General features: G+C 39.7%; 1 protein-coding gene across 1 annotated transcript in view; it reads left to right on the plus strand.

Annotated features, from left to right (window-relative positions):
* Nucleotides 1-283: 283 nt before the first annotated feature.
* Nucleotides 284-17,736, plus strand: part of zanl (zonadhesin, like) — a 63,430-nt gene continuing 45,977 nt past the window's right edge. The window contains exons 1-19 of the mRNA XM_040123152.1: nt 284-425; nt 573-838; nt 6,248-6,332; nt 6,438-6,590; nt 8,541-8,708; nt 8,793-8,890; nt 8,987-9,065; nt 9,235-9,981; nt 10,198-10,391; nt 10,538-10,679; nt 12,009-12,253; nt 12,522-12,670; nt 12,935-13,063; nt 14,182-14,320; nt 14,866-15,007; nt 15,973-16,169; nt 16,530-16,668; nt 16,821-16,937; nt 17,228-17,352. Of these exons, the coding sequence (XP_039979086.1) occupies nt 284-425; nt 573-838; nt 6,248-6,332; nt 6,438-6,590; nt 8,541-8,708; nt 8,793-8,890; nt 8,987-9,065; nt 9,235-9,981; nt 10,198-10,391; nt 10,538-10,679; nt 12,009-12,253; nt 12,522-12,670; nt 12,935-13,063; nt 14,182-14,320; nt 14,866-15,007; nt 15,973-16,169; nt 16,530-16,668; nt 16,821-16,937; nt 17,228-17,352 (3,456 nt within the window). The remainder of the gene's footprint in view (nt 426-572; nt 839-6,247; nt 6,333-6,437; nt 6,591-8,540; nt 8,709-8,792; nt 8,891-8,986; nt 9,066-9,234; nt 9,982-10,197; nt 10,392-10,537; nt 10,680-12,008; nt 12,254-12,521; nt 12,671-12,934; nt 13,064-14,181; nt 14,321-14,865; nt 15,008-15,972; nt 16,170-16,529; nt 16,669-16,820; nt 16,938-17,227; nt 17,353-17,736) is intronic.

The following is a 17,736-nucleotide window of genomic DNA, read 5'->3' on the forward strand; positions in this document are numbered from 1 at the left end:
TTGTCAGTCAGTCAGTTGAATAATAATGATAATATTAATAACAATAATAATAAAGTTTATTTATATAGAACTAAAATTAAAAAAAACAAAACTAAAATAACTAACAAACAAGACCAAACAATATCTTTGCTAATAGTTAAATTTAATAATTTATCACAATAACCACAGATTGTTTTGGTGGTAAATGGCATTATTGTTATATGCTATTCTTAACCTGCTTTACCTCTACAATATCCATTTGTCTATGTGCATGTGTTGTTTTTGTGTTTCTCCAGCAAAAGTTATGACCTCCTGTGACTTTAACCAGGAAAGTGACCCATTCTGCAGGTTTAGCCAGGACATCACAGACAACAGTGATTGGACTCGACATAAAGGTCCAACCCCAACACCTGGCACTGGCCCTAGTGGAGACTACCCTGATGGAGGTCAGTCCTGAATGCATGGTTTATTTAAAATATTCCATTCCTGCAAAATTACCTCATTGGCAGCTAGACCATGATCAAGATTAACCTAGAGTTCTAGAGACATATAACTTAGAGTTATATCTTCCATCTGTCTAATTCTGTCTGCAGGGGGATTCTACATCTACCATGAGTGTGACAATGTGTCTAATAGGCAGAAAGCTCGTCTGCTGAGCCCTGCTCTCTCATCATTATCCTCTCAGATCTGTGTCCAATTTCGATACTACATGTACGGCTCAGATAATCAGAATGCATTGAGGGTTCTGGCCAAGAGGCCCACTGGCGAGGAAGAGGTATGGAAGAAGACTGGAATCCAGAGTCCATCCTGGCTGAAGAGCTCCATCACCTTGTCCAAACCCAGCAGTCAGAGCGTCACTGTGAGTGTTAGCAGGTCATTGTAGATGTTGCTTTAATAATCAAAAACAAGGGACCTATAGCTGAGAGCAGCAATAGGGCAACTGGGATCCACTTGGCAATTTGGTCATTAAGGGAGAAAAGTGATTTAAAGATTTTGAGTGTTGATTCAGAACTCCCTGTTAAAGTGTCAAATCTTGACAAAATTCTTACATAACATAAATTCTACCAACAATGGCATTGCATTTAAAACTTTGGACTGAAAATAAAAAAATCCTATACACTGTCAGCCACTTTAAACTAAAGAGTTAAATCTGAAACTATTCATCATGACATCAAGGGTTTAAAAAAAATACTTTTCTGTTCACTTGTTAGCTATCGTGCTGACATCAGGAATATTTTCTGAAGTCTGCATCACTTTGACAGAAACTGCATTGGTAACATTGTTAATTTTTTTAAAAATCAGAATTCGAGAAATTATTGAGAAAATATCACACACTATTATTGCCTATTCATTCTTTTCTGGTATGAAATTCAAATTGCTATTGTCAAAATACTAATACCACTAATGCACTACACATTGTATTACACAATTAATATTTCCAAAGATTGGGTATAGTGTATTAAACATGAAGTATACAGTAGCTAATTTTGATGCACTCCAAAATTTAAAGTATTTATTATTCTCATTTTTTCTTGCCCAACTACAAAGTGAACAATTCAGTCTGTCATTAAAAATCTCTAATTAAACCCAGTCTGAAAATTAACCATCACTAAAGTGGTACACGTCTATTTCCCACAATCTTTTAAAACTTTACACTATAGAGCAAGCCCTTAAGTGACTTCTTGCTCTATGGTGCACCCTGGACTAAAAAGAAGACATGAGGGAGCATTTCCTGAACTTTAGGTCAAAGATCTTTAAAACTGAAGGCAGTCGGCATGGTGACCAGAACAACGTACATCCTACGGAAACAGAAAAGGACACAAAGAGAATGCAGAGAAGTAAAAAAATGATGAGGGAAGAGACCTGGGTCCAGGCAACAAAGACTGATGGAGAGGAGTGTGTCCTCCTTCTATCATCATGGACAGCATTGGACAATAAGATGGAATAGCTAGCAGCCCTTGTAAGGAACAATTGTTTAGTGTTATGTGCTCCACAGACACATGGCTACAGGAATATACGCCATATCCCATCGCTACCATCAATGGCTTTCAGATGGTTTCAGCCCAGACATTGAACCATTACCCATGGGGCTAAGTTCATACTACATATCCAGGGTGTTCTCACATGCCATCTTGGTTGTTGTCTACATCCATCCCTCAATTAACCCCGCAACATTTGATGTCATCCACTCTGTTACTGCAAGACTGCAGACTCTGCACCCCAGTGCTTTCTTCATGATCCCCAGGGACTTCAGCTGGACATGCCTCTTCCCACTTTCACTCAGTTGTGGACCGCTCTACCAGAGGAGATGGGACTCTGGATCTACTGTATGCTAATGTTAAGAGGCCTGGAGTTTCTACCATGCGCATTACATTTTGGTAATTTCCCTGTTCACTTACTGTTTATTTATTACAACAAGCTTTTGGGAATGCTCATTGCTTTCATAAAGACCCTGTAGCTGTGAGCACAGACATACAGTAGATGTTGCCCAGGCTGGGGGAAAAAATCAGGACTCAAATGTTGTCAGTTTGTTGTCAGAAATTTCTGTGATTATAATGGACTGGCCTCACTTCCGAAAGAGTCTAACATACAGCTCCATAAAATTGCCTATATCTTGCCAAGGATCTAAAAGACTTAGATCTAGGGTCAGAACCCTCACCACTATGACAATTGCATCTTCCAGGTTTCAAGGGAAGAGAAGCCATTTCCGTAGAGGAGCGTACTTTTGACTGTGAACAGTGTGTATGATCCCTTGGTATTTGTGGCCCCCGTTACTGTGCAGGGAAAAGTACTGATCTGAGAGCTGACCTCTGAGCAGTGTGATTGGGACGACCCCCTTCCAACTCTAAAACAAGAATGCTGGTAATCTTGGAAGGATTCTCTGATGGATCTGGAACATATCCGCATTTTAAGGCCCTATTTGCTAGTCTCTTTGTCCTGTGCGGGGCAGATTTAAATTTGTATATTCTGTGATTCCTCAACAGTAGTCATAGCAGCTGTGGCTTACCTATGAGTTGTGGACACTGGTGGGCAATGTCATGTTGGTTTTGTGATGGCCAAAGCTTCATGTTCTGCCTATATATTGTGAAGTTTTATACAGACAGAAAGATAGTCCTAGGTTACATCCATAATATCTCTTGCAGGTTTTATGTCTATTTTGCTAACCATTTCAACAGAATACGACTTTTAAGTCATTCCGACGAGTGGCATCATGTCTTAGACTAAGGCTCTTACAACAAATTTACTGTTTCAGTGTCCCTGAATTCCTCAGACAGGTTTGAACAGCAGAGTCTGGGTCTCAAAAAGAAAATAACCTTTGGATGAAACCTACCAATGAAAACTACACTTTTAGGTAATTCTTCCATGTTTACAGTAATGTTTATTAATGTGCACCGTCCCTGAAAAATAAACAAAAAACTAAACTAAACCTTTGAACTGATGGAGCCAGATGCTGACGCAGAGATATGTCCAAATGTTGTTGTGTTCATTTGAGAAAATCTTAGTTCTCATCGGTTTGAATGTTTTTCAAGTTGGAGATTGATCCATGGCATAGCAAGACTCATCAGCCTTGCCAGGACCTATTATAAAACTCCAAACCAAAGCATTTAGAGTGCACACTCACAAGCCAAAGTCCCAGCCATTAAATGTGTACAACAAGAAGTCTTTGGTGAAGAGTTCATCTGGCTGCGAAAAGGCCTAGGAATCTCCAAACACTCTCCTTTTGAAAGAAAAAAAAATTGAGGGCTGCAGCTCTTTAAAATGATGAAAAACATCCCTACATCCTTTCCAAGAAACATCATATATCCACCCTTTTGATGCATCATTATCATGAGGTGATTGCAAATCTAGGCCGTGACCTAACTGAAGGGGCCCTTCGGTCAGCCGGGGTACGGATCACTGGTGGAAGGAGATTAGTCTCAGCTGTAATTCATCGTTGTGTCACCTGCTGTAGATTGTGAGGAAATTTAGCAGAACTAAAAATTGGACACAAACAGCTGATCAACTTATCCAACGAGCCACCTTTCACGCAAGTTGGAGTGGATTTCTTTTGACACTGGAACATTACCTCTCGATGAGACGTTGTCGAAAAGGAGATGTTGTCGAAAACAAGTGCTGGGCAGTGCTTTTTGCCTGCCTGTTGACTAGAGCTGTTCACATAAAGGTAATAGAATTCATGTCAACCTGAATCTTTATTAATGCCCCAATGAGATTTGTTGCTCCTCGAGGTCCCTGCAAGCAACTCCGATCTGACATGGGATGAATTTCATTGGAGCATGCACGGAATTGATGGTCAAAACTGATGACTCAAAGTTACAGAACTACCTTTCAAATGAAGGATGCTCCTGGACCCTCAACCCACCCCACTCCTCTCCTTGCTGACACATTTTGGAAATGCTTGAGGCAAGAGTATTTGGTGACACTACAGGAGAAGAGGACTACAGAGAAACGCAATGTTCAAGTTGGAGATGTTTTGCTGTTAAAAGACAACCAAGTCGAATGCAATGAGTGGTCCATCGGTTTCAATCATGAAGAGCATTCCCAGCATGGACAACAAAGCAAAGAAGGTGGAGGTGAAAGGAGTGAAACATGGCAATGCCAAAGTCGACTTACATCCAGTCTCAGATGTTGTTTTTCTACTTCCTAACAGAAACATCTAAATGTACAGTTGGGATGTATATATGTAACATTCTTTCTACTGTCCTACTCTGCTTCAGTTTTACAGTTTGTTTTTTTAGATTGGAAGGAATCCAGTAAAGAATGAAAAACTATTCCAGCCTCAGCTCTTTATGGAACATTAGATGAGGACAGAAGATGACATAATTCAAAGAGCTCTATTCAATTCTCAAACAAACAAACAATCAAAAACAATGAGGAAAACATGATGGAAATGTGACATATATGTTTGTTTCATGTATTAATGTGAGGAAGGTTACAGTCTTCTCATCACTCTACACAGATCTGATGTTTTCATCAGCCTCCATTTTTCATGTCTCCAGTGTAGTCACATGCTTCATGTATGTAATGGTTTATTCACTAAGTGTGTGTCACATTTTGTAATTCTTTTGTTGATACACCATCTTTACCAACTCAGTCAAGCATAAAAACTGTTTTGCATTATTTCAACTTTTTAAAAAAATTTTCTGCACTTCCATGCAGTTTTTTAAAATGCTAATTTGCACATAAAAAGGTGGCTGGAAATGCACTTATTCAGAGGTATAGTAAATGGTAAATGGACTTCACTTATATAGCACTTTTCTAGTGTTATCGACCACTCAAAGCAATTTACACTACATGCCACATTCACCGATTCGCACATACATTCATACATTGGAATCAGACCTCTCACACATTCACAACAGTAGATGTTTGGCTGACTGTTGTGTCATATTCTCAACATGAAGAATGTTGAAATGAAATATTAGATGATACTATAAATGTAGTAGGTTGTAATTAGCGTGGCATTAAGCAATATTGGCACATGAACACAAGTAGTTTGTGTTTTGAATATTTTAATTTACTTAGTTGTGCCAAGCCAATGAAACCACATTCAAAGCATCCATTCTGAGGAAAAGTTACTGTGCAGACAGAGGTTAAGCTCATCAAAAAAGCTAGGCTATGAAAACGTATTTAAGCAAGCTTTCATTTCCTGCGGGCATTGTTGATGCAGCACAAGCTGTTTAATAGGCTGGCTTTGTAATGTTTCTTTGCAAATGCAACACAAATAAAAAAACTCTCAGAAGAATGAATGATGAATGGAAGGATGTTTTGCTGCCTTTTCCTTTTTACTAATTAATGTTAGCTGGATAGAAAAAGTATTTAACGCGCTGTCCCTCAAAGGGTACTGGCAGTTACCACCAAATTTTAAGGTGGAATGTTTTCTTGTTTGTTACTCAATGCATGCGTTGATGTTGTGAATCAATAAATACCTTAAATGTCATTATGACAACTTTGACCATTCCATTTGTTTTTGTTCGCTCTCTTGCATGACATATACTTTAATGGTGACTGGATCTTTAAGCACTTAAAAAAAGATTAATTTCAACCATGTCAACTGTGAATATTCTATTTCCTCACATCGTGGCAGAGCCTAGCTTAGGTGTGCGCCGTCAGCATCACACTTATTGTCTAAGTAAAAAACTACAAAGTTGAGCTAAAATAGGTACACATTAGGCTACTCTAACCTGAGATAATTGCTGTGAGAATGAATCTTATCTAACCACTGAACAACGGCTTTAGGGTGATGATGTTTTTTTCTCTGTGTCTAAAGATCGTTTTTGAGGCGCAGAGAGGCTTGACTGCTTCCTGTGACTCAGCTCTGGACAACATTGTCATTACTGAAGGAGCATGTCCCTGTGAGTTTACACACGCACGCACACACACACACACACACACACACACAAACACACACACACACACACAAATATTGCTGTATCACTGAGTGAATGTTTTGTCAACAGCTTGCATTTCTGGCTGTGATTTTGACACTCTTGGTGACCTGTGTGGGTGGATGACTGAACCTGAGAATCCTGATGTGTTAGTCTTTAGTCAGTGGATTGGGCCAACAGACACTGAAGGCAGCGGACCTGATGATGACTTCTCCAAACCTGGATGTAAGTGGTTCTTCTTTTCAAAAGTCTGTATGGAAATGACTTTTTGTTGGAGAGTCTGCAAGAATGGTGCATTCATGTATGATAAATATGAGTAAGACACAAAATGAGTTCTGAAGATAAGATGAGATGTACAGGTTAAATTTAACATTATTTTCCTCCTGACCCTCACCATCTTTATGTCTTTGTGTTTATGAATTGGTGGTAGTTTTTTTTTCCATTTACTTTGTATGTAATAGTACCAACTCTAATATTTGCATTGCATTCAGTCTGAACACCTTATTTTTGAGCCTCTTACAGATTTAATACACATTTATTAGTACTGAGTTCACTTTTTCAAAATGCTTTATGCAATCAGAACAGCAGTCGATGAGTACAAAATTGTGGATCACTTTTCATTGCTTTGGTAGAAAACGCATATAATCACTCAACCAACACTAAAACTTTAGTGCATTTTTGTATGTTTACATATCATTTACGTAACTGTTATGTTATAAAATAATGCTCTATACCTAACATTACACAAAATTACTACAAATTAAAACGTGATTTGCTACATTCTGCTGCATCAACATCTAAAAAGAAATTAAAAGATAACTCCTAATGTGGACTGACTGCCTCTTTTCATTCCCTGATGACAACTATGAAAGACTTGTGCCAGGTGAGAGAAGGGGGAAACTGAGGCTGAATCCATAAAGTTTTTTAATGGTATGGTACCCTGTGACATCTCACCATTCTCTCCTAGTCATAGAGTGGTTTACAACCCCTCCCAGAATGGTGTCACTTTTTCTTCCACCTCTCCATTCCTTAAACTATTAGAATATTTTTTTCCTAATGGACCACCACCCACATGATCACATGTCTGTCTTGGACACAAGAACTCTAAATGTCTGGACATATCTGCTGTGGCTCAGGAGGTAGAGCAGGTATCCCACTAACTGGAAGGTCAGTGGTTTGATCCCTGGCTCCTCCAGTGCACATGTCACAGTGGCCTTGGGCAAAATACTGAACCCCATATTACCCAATGTATCATCATTTTATGAGTGTAGAAAGTGCAGTACGTATAGAAAAGAGCACTGTATGAATGCATGTGTCAATGGGTGAATGTGGCTGTTGTGTAAAGCGCTTGGCAAAAAGATTATTTTTCAGGTGTACTGCAAGAGAGGTGTGATGACAACTTGTGGCCAAATGCAGAAGACAACGTTGACTAGCACTTTTGTATTTCTATTTCTGTAGCTGTATATATGTACTATATGTACTGTATAGTGAATATCGGTGACGTTCGGTGACTTTTACATATATGCAAGCAGAGCCGAAGGACCAACTACGACTGCTACCTCTTAATTCTTAGGAAGAAAAGACTGTTGAAGTCATTTTCTAATGCGTGAGTACAGTTTCTACACACATCTGCGCATGTGTGTAATAATGCGTACAATATCATAACTGATCTCAGAACGGTGGAAGCTGAGTCAACTTGACAAGCACACTTGTCTGTAGCTAGCTATAGCTAGTCACCCATCAAAGATCCCAAGATTATCCTCAATGCAAATGCGCAATTTTTCCAAAAAATGGCGCTTGACAAGCCTCACCCTTTGTCAACGAGACACGGCAACGCCCACGAAAATGACTGAAATGATTGAATGATGAAACTTCTGGAGACAACAGTCATCCGCGGCCACAAAAGGGCAGTAAATTACAATATGAATGCATACAGGCAATATGATATCCTTCATGGGACAGAACACTGACAACACGCTTGCCCTGATGGCACGCCACTGGTGAATATGTATAGTTTTGTATTGCATTGCTGCAATTACTTTAGTTTCAGTTTGTTCACCTATTTATATTCACCTAATATATTCAGCTAAATAAAATTATATTATTAACATGATAAAGACTTATTTTATTCTTACCTAATTGGCAGTTGTTTTATTTTGACCATTCAATATGTAGTGGGTGCCTACATGTTGTTGGATTCTTTCGAAGCTGTCCCTGGATTCAGTGCTCATATCAGAAGTCCTCTATTAACCCCCTCCTCTGGCTGTCTGGACCTCAACTTCTACTACTACCTGTATGGCACCAGCACCACCATGGAGCTCAGTGTCCACACCATTACCACAGGTAAAAGACTAAATTTATTGTAATTTGCATAGACATACAGAAACAAAGACATGAAAATATTTTTTTATGTATTTCATTTACCAGGTGGAAGCTTTGGACCTACTCTTTTCACTGTCAGGGGGAACCAGGGTCAAGGTTGGAAGCCTGCAGAGGTCCGTTACGTGGGAACTGCTGCTATTCAGGTAAATAATAGAACTCAGCGTGTCTCTCCGTATGTGTGTATGTGTGTGCATACAGGATTACATTAACTTACTTTAATACATTTATATGTATTTCAGTTTGTGATTGTGGGTACCTATGGAGAAACTCCTCAGACAGATATTGCTGTTGATGCTGTGTGTGTCATGGCCTGCACAGGTGAGAAACTGACCAGAAGGAATTGAAGTTACCCTTTGCAAAATCAGACATACATATTTGCTGTGCCAATGACAGATGTTTTCATGAGAAATGATTTATCTTTCACTTATAGCTCAGCCAACAACTCCTCTACCGCCAGTAACAACAACAAGACCAAGTACACCTCAAGCAACAACTCCAGGACCAACTACACCTAAACCAACAACTCCGGGAACAACAACACCAAAACCAACAACTGCTGGACCAACTACATTAAAACCAACAACTCCTGGGCCAACAACGCCAACAACCACAACTCCTTGGCCAACAACACCGAAACCAACAACTCACAAACCAACAACACCAAAACCAACAACTCCCAAACTGACTACACCAAAACCAACAACTCCTGGGCCAACAACGCCAACACCAATAACTCCTGGGCCAACAACACAGAAACCAACAACTCACAAACCAACAACACCAAAACCAACAACTCCCAAACTGACTACGCCAAAACCAACGAATCCTGGGCCAACAACACCAAAACCAACAACTCCAGGACCAACTACACCAAAACCAACAACTGCTGGACCAACTACATCAAAACCAACAACTCCTGGGCCAACAACGCCAACACCAAGAACTCCAGGACCAACTACACCAAAACCAACAACTGCTGGACCAACTACGCAAAAACCAACAACTCCTGGGCCAACAACGCCAACACCAAGAACACCAAAACCAACAAGTCCTGGACCAACAACATCAAAACCAACAACTTCCCAACCGATTACACCAAAACCAACAACTCCAGGGACAACTACACTTAAACCAACAACAGCTGGACCAACTACACCAAAACCAACAAGTCCTGGACCAACAACGCCAAAACCAACAACTCCTGGACCACCCACACCCAAACCAACAACTCCTGGTTCATCTACAGCTAAACCAATAACTCCTGCACCAACTACGCTTAAACCAACAACTCCTGGACCATGTACACCTAAACCAACTACTCCTGGACCAACTACATCAAAGCCACCAAGTATGACATGTCCTTATCAAAGGTTTTCCAATAATTCTTTCTTTATTTTTCTTCTCTTCTCCTGTTTTTCATCAACCCATTCCTTTCCTTTCTGCTGTACAGATCCATGCGCTCCTGATGCAGAGTATATAGATTGTGGTCCAGCTTGCATTCCCACCTGTATGGAACCCTCCGCCAACTGTTCTGGCCCCTGTATCAGTGGCTGCTTCTGTAAACCAGGGTTTGTCTTCAAGGGACGGCACTGTGTGCCACTGGAGAAATGTGGCTGTCTGGATGACCAGAATAACTATTATGAGGTTAGACGTCCTAGTTACCATGTGCATAAATGTTTAGTAAAAAATCTAATGGCAAGACAGTAAATGACAAGAAGGTTGTACTATGTACTTCTAGTGACACAGAGTACACACTGCCAGTACTGATCCTTTGTTCAATTTTGTTTCAGCCTGGCGAGATTGTATTTGTAGATGGCTGCTCAAAGCTGTGTCGCTGTGCAGGGAACTACACTTTGGAATGTGTTGATAACTCCTGTGACCCCACTGAAGAATGTCGTGAAGTTAATGGTATTGCAGGCTGCTATCCTAAAGGTAATAATGCCTGGTAAAACAGGTGTTTATAAGTGTTCCTAACAGCCACACTAAAAGTTTCTGTTTGACAATCCAACAACGCTTTCGGAACTGTACTAACAGTTGATCTATGAGGCTGTGATCACACTGCAGAGTACAAAATGAAGGAACTATCATTTTAGCCTAACCATTTCATAAATTACGTTTCTGGTGAATTAAAAAACGCAGCTCAAAAGCCCTGTGGTGTGGTTTGCAATTGATCATAAAGGAATTAGAGTGTAAATGTGAGATTAAAAGTGAGCTAGCTAAAGTTGCTCTATCGATAGTCATCCTCCAGTGGTGCTATACAATAATCACAACACCTTGCAAAAAAAATTTTTAGGTATATTATGCAGGGTTTGTCAGATGCTATTTGTAAACATACCATTATAAGTTGCCCCTCCTCCCCAGCTCAACGAGCGAGAGAGAGAGCAGCGGTGGTCGAGCGTGCTAGAGAGTGAATGAAGAAAGGGAGCATTGTTAGCGAGAGCAAAGCAGTGAGTCAGAGAAATAAAATGTTATTTTCCGATTGTTTCATGCCGGTTACTTTCTAAAGCACAAACTAACATGCCCACACCTCCGCTACCCCTGCAGGAAGGTGCCACATTGCTGATTTTGTTTGAATACAGCTAGAGCACAGACTTCTACCTGTGCGCTATGGCCTCTCTGGTCTGCGTGTGAGTGTGTGTGTGTGTGTGTGTGTGTGTGTGTGTGTGTGTTCCTGTAGCTCAGCCCTGTCCTCGGTCAAACAGACACACAGACCTGCAGTTCTTCATCCATGACAGATAATGAGAGCAGAGGAGACGGTTGGAGACAGCGATGTAACTTGGTTGCTTAACTTTTATAAAGTCCTGCCCTCACACCCTGCACACTGTAATTGGCCGAGGGCTGCACACCCATTGCCCAAAGGTTGCAGCCCAGAAGCTACGCGAACACAGCAAAATAAGAAAATACTGGCAGAGGGTAGGGTCTCTGCAGATAAATACACCGCCACACACTTCTAGTGGGTCAGAAGTGATGATTGAGAGGGATTAGGAAATCCTTCATGATATACATTTAACTTTGACTTTATCATTCTCATCTATTTGTACTACTGTTTAACTACATTTCAGCATTTACCATTGTCCTGTAACTGTCAATTGTAACCAAAGTGGCTGCTCTTCAGCAAAAATTACATGTCCTGCTTCAAATTGATATAAGAGGCTGGGGTTTATTTAGGGTATTCATCTTGAAATTACTGGTCAGGCTAGTAAAACATATTTGCAACAAAACAACTGCTAACATACAATCTCTCATTTTTTTTCCCCCCAGGTACATCGACATGCATAGCATCTGGTGATCCCCACTACACCACCTTTGATAAACACAAGTACAACTTCATGGGCAACTGCAGCTATCTGATGTCTGGACCCTGCAATGAAACAGCTCTGCCATACTTTGAGGTCCATGCTGAAAATGAAAATCGCTATAACAGGCCCACCATCTCCTATGTAAAGGCCGTACATGTATATGTACACATGGTGAAGATCTCCCTTCTCAAGGGTGGCACTGTGCAGGTAACAAATGAGAGGAGGAACTGCAGAACTAACACAGTTAAACAGGGTGGTAAGGTGAAAACAATAGAGTGAAAACAATCACACTATTTTCACATCTATGATATATCGACAAGTGCTGTTGTTTAGAAAACACTGGCATAGTGTTGAAAACCTTTCCAGTTACTAATACCATTGTAATAGAAAATTCTTTACATAAAGAGTTTTAAAAAATTGATTGTTTCCTCAGTTATCATTCATTATATTATTCACACCTGCTTTTCTCATACAGCTGAACGGGACCAATGTAAACCTGCCAATGACTCTGGTCCCTAGTGTTTCTGTGTTCAAGTCAGGAAAGCACTACACTGTGTCCATGAACTTTGGTGTGACTGTTCGCTATGATGGAAACCACTTCATGGACATCAAAGTGATCAAAGAGTGAGTGAAGACTTAACAGATGCTGTCACTGGAGACTGGAGTCTCTACATGCATTCTTCCCCCTATTTTTAATGGAAGTTTTGGAATGATGCTGAAAATAAATAGATAAGTAATAAAATGTTAGTGCTTGGTTGGAATGACAGCAAGTCACAAATTCTTAGAGACTGTGGTATATGGTGGAGAAGTTGCAAAATGTAGCTCTAACTGAATTTTTGCTCTCACTTCTACAAATCAATAGCTTGATGACTTTCTTATGATCTGCAGCTATCAGAACAAGGTGTGTGGACTGTGTGGAAATTATGATGGAGATGCCAAAAATGACTTCCGTAAGCCAGATGGATCATTGACAAACAATGTCAATGACTTCGGACACAGCTGGAACATTGATCCAGGGTGAGTATTGCAGGGATACAAGAATATATTAATATTTCAACTAGTGTTAGTTTTGTCAGCTATTTTGTCAGCTCAGTCCTGACATTAAAAAGGCCATGTTAGTTTTAGTCATATTTTGTCAACTTCATTCTTTTCATTTTTAGTCAATTTTTAGTCTACTAAAACTCTGGACATTCTTGTCTTAGTCAAAGAAAACCATAAACATTTTAGTCTAGTTTGAGACAACAGAAAAACTTGAAATTTTAATATTTTTTAGTCAGAAGATTAATTGACAAAAAAATTGAATCCAACATACTTTAGACTAAAATATTGATTTTAATCATTGGTTTTATGATTAAGAATGCAACTTTTTAGAGTGACTGATCTGATGTTATTAATTTAAACAATACACCCAGACATGAAAGAGGATAAAACAATCAGTCTGGAAAGATGCAACAACATTAGCAAATCCACTGCAATCTAACTCTTGCAATATAAGTCAATCATTGCTGTCATCTTAACTCTCTTTTTGGTAACACATACCCTGAGCATCCAGAATAAAAAAACCTACACAATAAAAAAGAACCCTGTGCAACAGCCCTGGACTGTGCCAGAAAGGTGTTGCTTATTCTGTAATTTTGTAGGTGTTTGTAGTAGTGTTGTACTAGACTGTGTTATACCCATAAAGTAAGTGTTTATTATAGATTGTACACTACAATTTAAATACATTTGTAAAGAAAATATTTCAAACCTCTCCTCATTCAATATTAGCTACATCATTGTATTCAGATACTCCTTGCAGAGATTTTGATTGTACTCTGGTGCTGGATTGGAGTTAATTGGTGTTAAGTTTGAGTTGCATGTCTTAAATAGTATAATTAATGTAATATGTGGCCTGCATGTTGATGTGATTGATTGGCTTGACCTGGGATCCACACCTAGGTTGCATTAGGTGAAGTCTATGTGGACCTTCTTGGTCAAATGCTGAATATTACCTGATGAAGACATAAAGTCTAAACATCATAACTATACCCGATAAATTGCCTTTTTTTGGGAGCATTGATTCACAGGTGTTCTTTGTTCTTGACAAAAACTAACTAACACACAGAGCTTCTCTAACTTACTGTCTGTATTAACAGGTGTAATAAGAAACCCAACACCACCAACCCTGGGTGTGATGAAGAAGAGCAGGAACTGTATGGGAGCTCTGGATACTGTGGCATCCTGCTAGACAAAAATGGTCCTTTCGCTATATGCCACCCCAGAGTCAATCCCAATGTAACTACACACACATCCACACCATACACACACACAAACACAAACACACACCTACGTACTGACATATAGGGTCCACACAAATATGAAGCAGTTCCCTCTTTTGATAGTGTGAGAGTTTTAGTGCACCCACAGCAACAATTCAATTTTCTTTTATTCCATCCTTGTAGAGAGTCATAACTCAGTTTTGGTGGGTTTGTGTGGTATTGCCTTATATACAGACTTAGAAAAATGTATGGATATCCTTCTGCAAACTCTTGATAGAGATTATTAATTATATTAAAGAATGGATTCGCAAACCAGCCACTAATGGCACACTCTAAGTTATTGTTAATGCTGGCTTTAATTTTAAATTGCAAGAATGTTTATAATGCACCTTGGTAAGTGGTTGTTGTAATTCCTAATTGAAAAAAATGGTTGGCTAAATAAAGAAATGGTCGAAAGCTGAAGAGAAGCCAAAAAAAACGAAGACAAAAATTTTGAGAATTTTAACTTTAAAGAAACAGAATTAATCATTGTAACTCAACACACTATATGTGTGTCTTCAGAATTACTTCAAGGACTGTGTCTTTGATCTGTGTGAGCTGCATGGAGCACAGCCCATTCTGTGTGAAGCCATTGAAGCCTACGTCAATGAATGCCAGGACCGTGGGATCAACATTGGAACCTGGAGGAATGAAACCTTCTGCCGTGAGTGTTGGGTGATAATATGGATGAAGAAACGTTAGGAGGATGGAGGGATGTAGGGAGAGTATTAAAAAATTAGGGGTATGTCAGTCCTAACGTTAGGAATCCTATGTTTTTGGTCTAAGACTAATTCTAAAAAAAAAAAAACTCAGACTAAGACTAAAAATTTTAGCACTAAAAATACTGCTATGTAAAGAGAAGTTAGTGGCAGTCCAGAGCACTCCTGAGACACCTGCTCACAGTCAGTCAGCTGCAGCTTCTTTGTGTAACTATTCTGTGAAAAGACCATGATACTTGAACTTGTAAAAGCCTACTTTGTTAACGTCTAGGTAATATGGATTAAATCATATAACCAACAAATCGAAACAATCCAGTAACACAGAAGATAACTCACAAGTGTCAACTATTGGACAAATGAAAAGTTTTTTTTAAAAAGTGCTGATGAAAAGTGCTGATGAAATGAATATCTCAGTCAGAATTATTCATAAAACTAAAATGTGATTTTCAGACCACACTTTGTTTGACAGCTTTGTGCACAATGAAGATTTGTTTGGTCAGCTGGAAAAAAATACTGCACGCAGATGGTGTTTGGTACCATACAATATAGTTGACAAGTCAATATTTTACGTTCTTATATTTATGAAATCCATATGTCTAATTTGTGTATTGGTGAATAGTTTATTTAGCAATCAATGAAAACCTGTCACTGTAGAAATATTGAGTAAGTTCCTTCATGAAACATGATGTCATCCCTAGAAACGAGGTCAACCCCACCCCTTCTTTTCACTTAAGACTTCTCCCAGTTCTTTAGTGTCTCTCAGCAGCTTTGTGAAGAGATCCTCAGATTAAATTCTTTGCTGGAAAGTTTTTAACGCCATTTAGGAGAACTCCTAAATTTAATATAGGAATGCAGCCAGCATGTACCTCTATGGCCTATCACTGACTTCAGGCTCCCATCCTCCATCTAGCCCTGAGCTGCCCCCCCAACAGCCACTATGAGCCCTGTGCAGACCCCTGTCAGGAGACTTGTTCTAGAATACCTCCCTCCTGTGGTGGGCCCTGCTCTGAAGCCTGTGTGTGTGATCCTGGCTACGTCCTGAGTGCCAACAAGTGCGTCAAAAAGAGTTCATGTGGCTGCAAACACACCAATGGCCAGTATTATGAGGTAAATAGGTTTGGGTTTATGTGTGTGTGTGTGTGTGTGTGTGTGTGTGTGTGTGTGTGTGTGTGTGTGTGTGTGTGTGTGTGTGTGTGTGTGTGTGTGTGTGTGTGGTTTATCCATTTATGCATATATCACTGCTCACACACTGTCCTTTTTAAATATTCATTTTAGCTGTGAAAAACAGAACCCCGCCAGCTGTGCCCACCATGCTACTCTATTGAACTGACAATTGTGTTCAACCCCGTTTCCTCCAGTGCCCATAGTTTTTCACTCGGATCCATACAATTTCATATTTATCATTCAAGACAACCTTTGATATAAGCTTCTTCCTGCTAAAACAGTTCAAATCTGTGTGTGTCTCAGCCTGGAGAGGAGTTTTATGTGGAGGACTGTAAGCTGAAGTGTAGGTGTGATGTTCCCTTCGTTACCTGTGTGGCTTCTGAATGCCCCCCAATGCATGAGTGTAAACTCCAAGATGGCGAGTTGGGCTGCTATCCCACTGGTAAGTTCAAACCGTCTGTAGTACTAAGTAATAAGTCAAGTAGTAACCGAACTGGATATGAATTATACAGTATTAACTAAAAGCTCATGAGATCAGCTGTGTTATAGTCTGATGTTCTGGGGTTGTTCAGGCTGCTTATCCCTCTCTCTCAGGCTCTCAGGATTGTGTGGTCTCTGGAGATCCTCATTATAACACGTTTGACAAGAAGTTCTACAGCTTCATGGGAACGTGTACGTACACATTGGCCAGAACCTGCAAGAACAACACAGGTAGGAAAGAGTTTAGACATTTATATATACAAATGTATTCTTATTAACACAATTTTGTCAAGTTTGTTTTTCTTAATATTTGACAGAGGCACATGTGGTTGTTGGACATTTTACATGTGATAAAATCCCATAGGCCTGTGGTTTTCATTCAAACGATGTTGCATGTGTCAGAGAAATCAAGTCCACACATTAGGACAACCTGGTAGAGCCCAAGCCATGCTGGATTTTTGAGACTGATATGAATTTTCTCACTTGAGTAAAAAAAGTATGGTGTTGTGCTCCCTGTGCAGGTCCTTGGTTCTCAGTGGAGGGGAAGAATGAGGAGAGAGGAGTGTCAGGTGTGTCCTACCTGAGAAAACTCTATGTCACTGTGAATGGAATCAGTGTGACCCTAATGAAGACCAGGAAGACGTTGGTCAGTATGGATAACATTTACACCAGTACACAATGCATTCTAGAAATGTAGATAACTTTTATCATGAGAGCATGAGTGGACAAAACGTGCATATACAGTAAATGCACACACACACACACACACACACACACACACACACACACACACACACACACACACACCAGCTGTAGCACACTCACTATATCAATCTTAATCCTCTGGTTCAGTGAATTTACAACCTAAAGCCCGTCCCTTGTTCTGCTCACCTTTTTATTTGATCTTATCCTCGTTCTTTGACTTTTATCTCTTTGTTCTCTTTATTCCATAATCCTAGAAATCTGTCCACACTCCTCCATTCCTCCATATCCTTTCCAGTTTGATCCGTCCACAGATCAAACAGGTTTT

Source organism: Xiphias gladius, unplaced genomic scaffold (assembly GCF_016859285.1).
Source record: "Xiphias gladius isolate SHS-SW01 ecotype Sanya breed wild unplaced genomic scaffold, ASM1685928v1 HiC_scaffold_1478, whole genome shotgun sequence".
Classification (NCBI taxonomy): Eukaryota; Metazoa; Chordata; class Actinopteri; order Istiophoriformes; family Xiphiidae; genus Xiphias; species Xiphias gladius.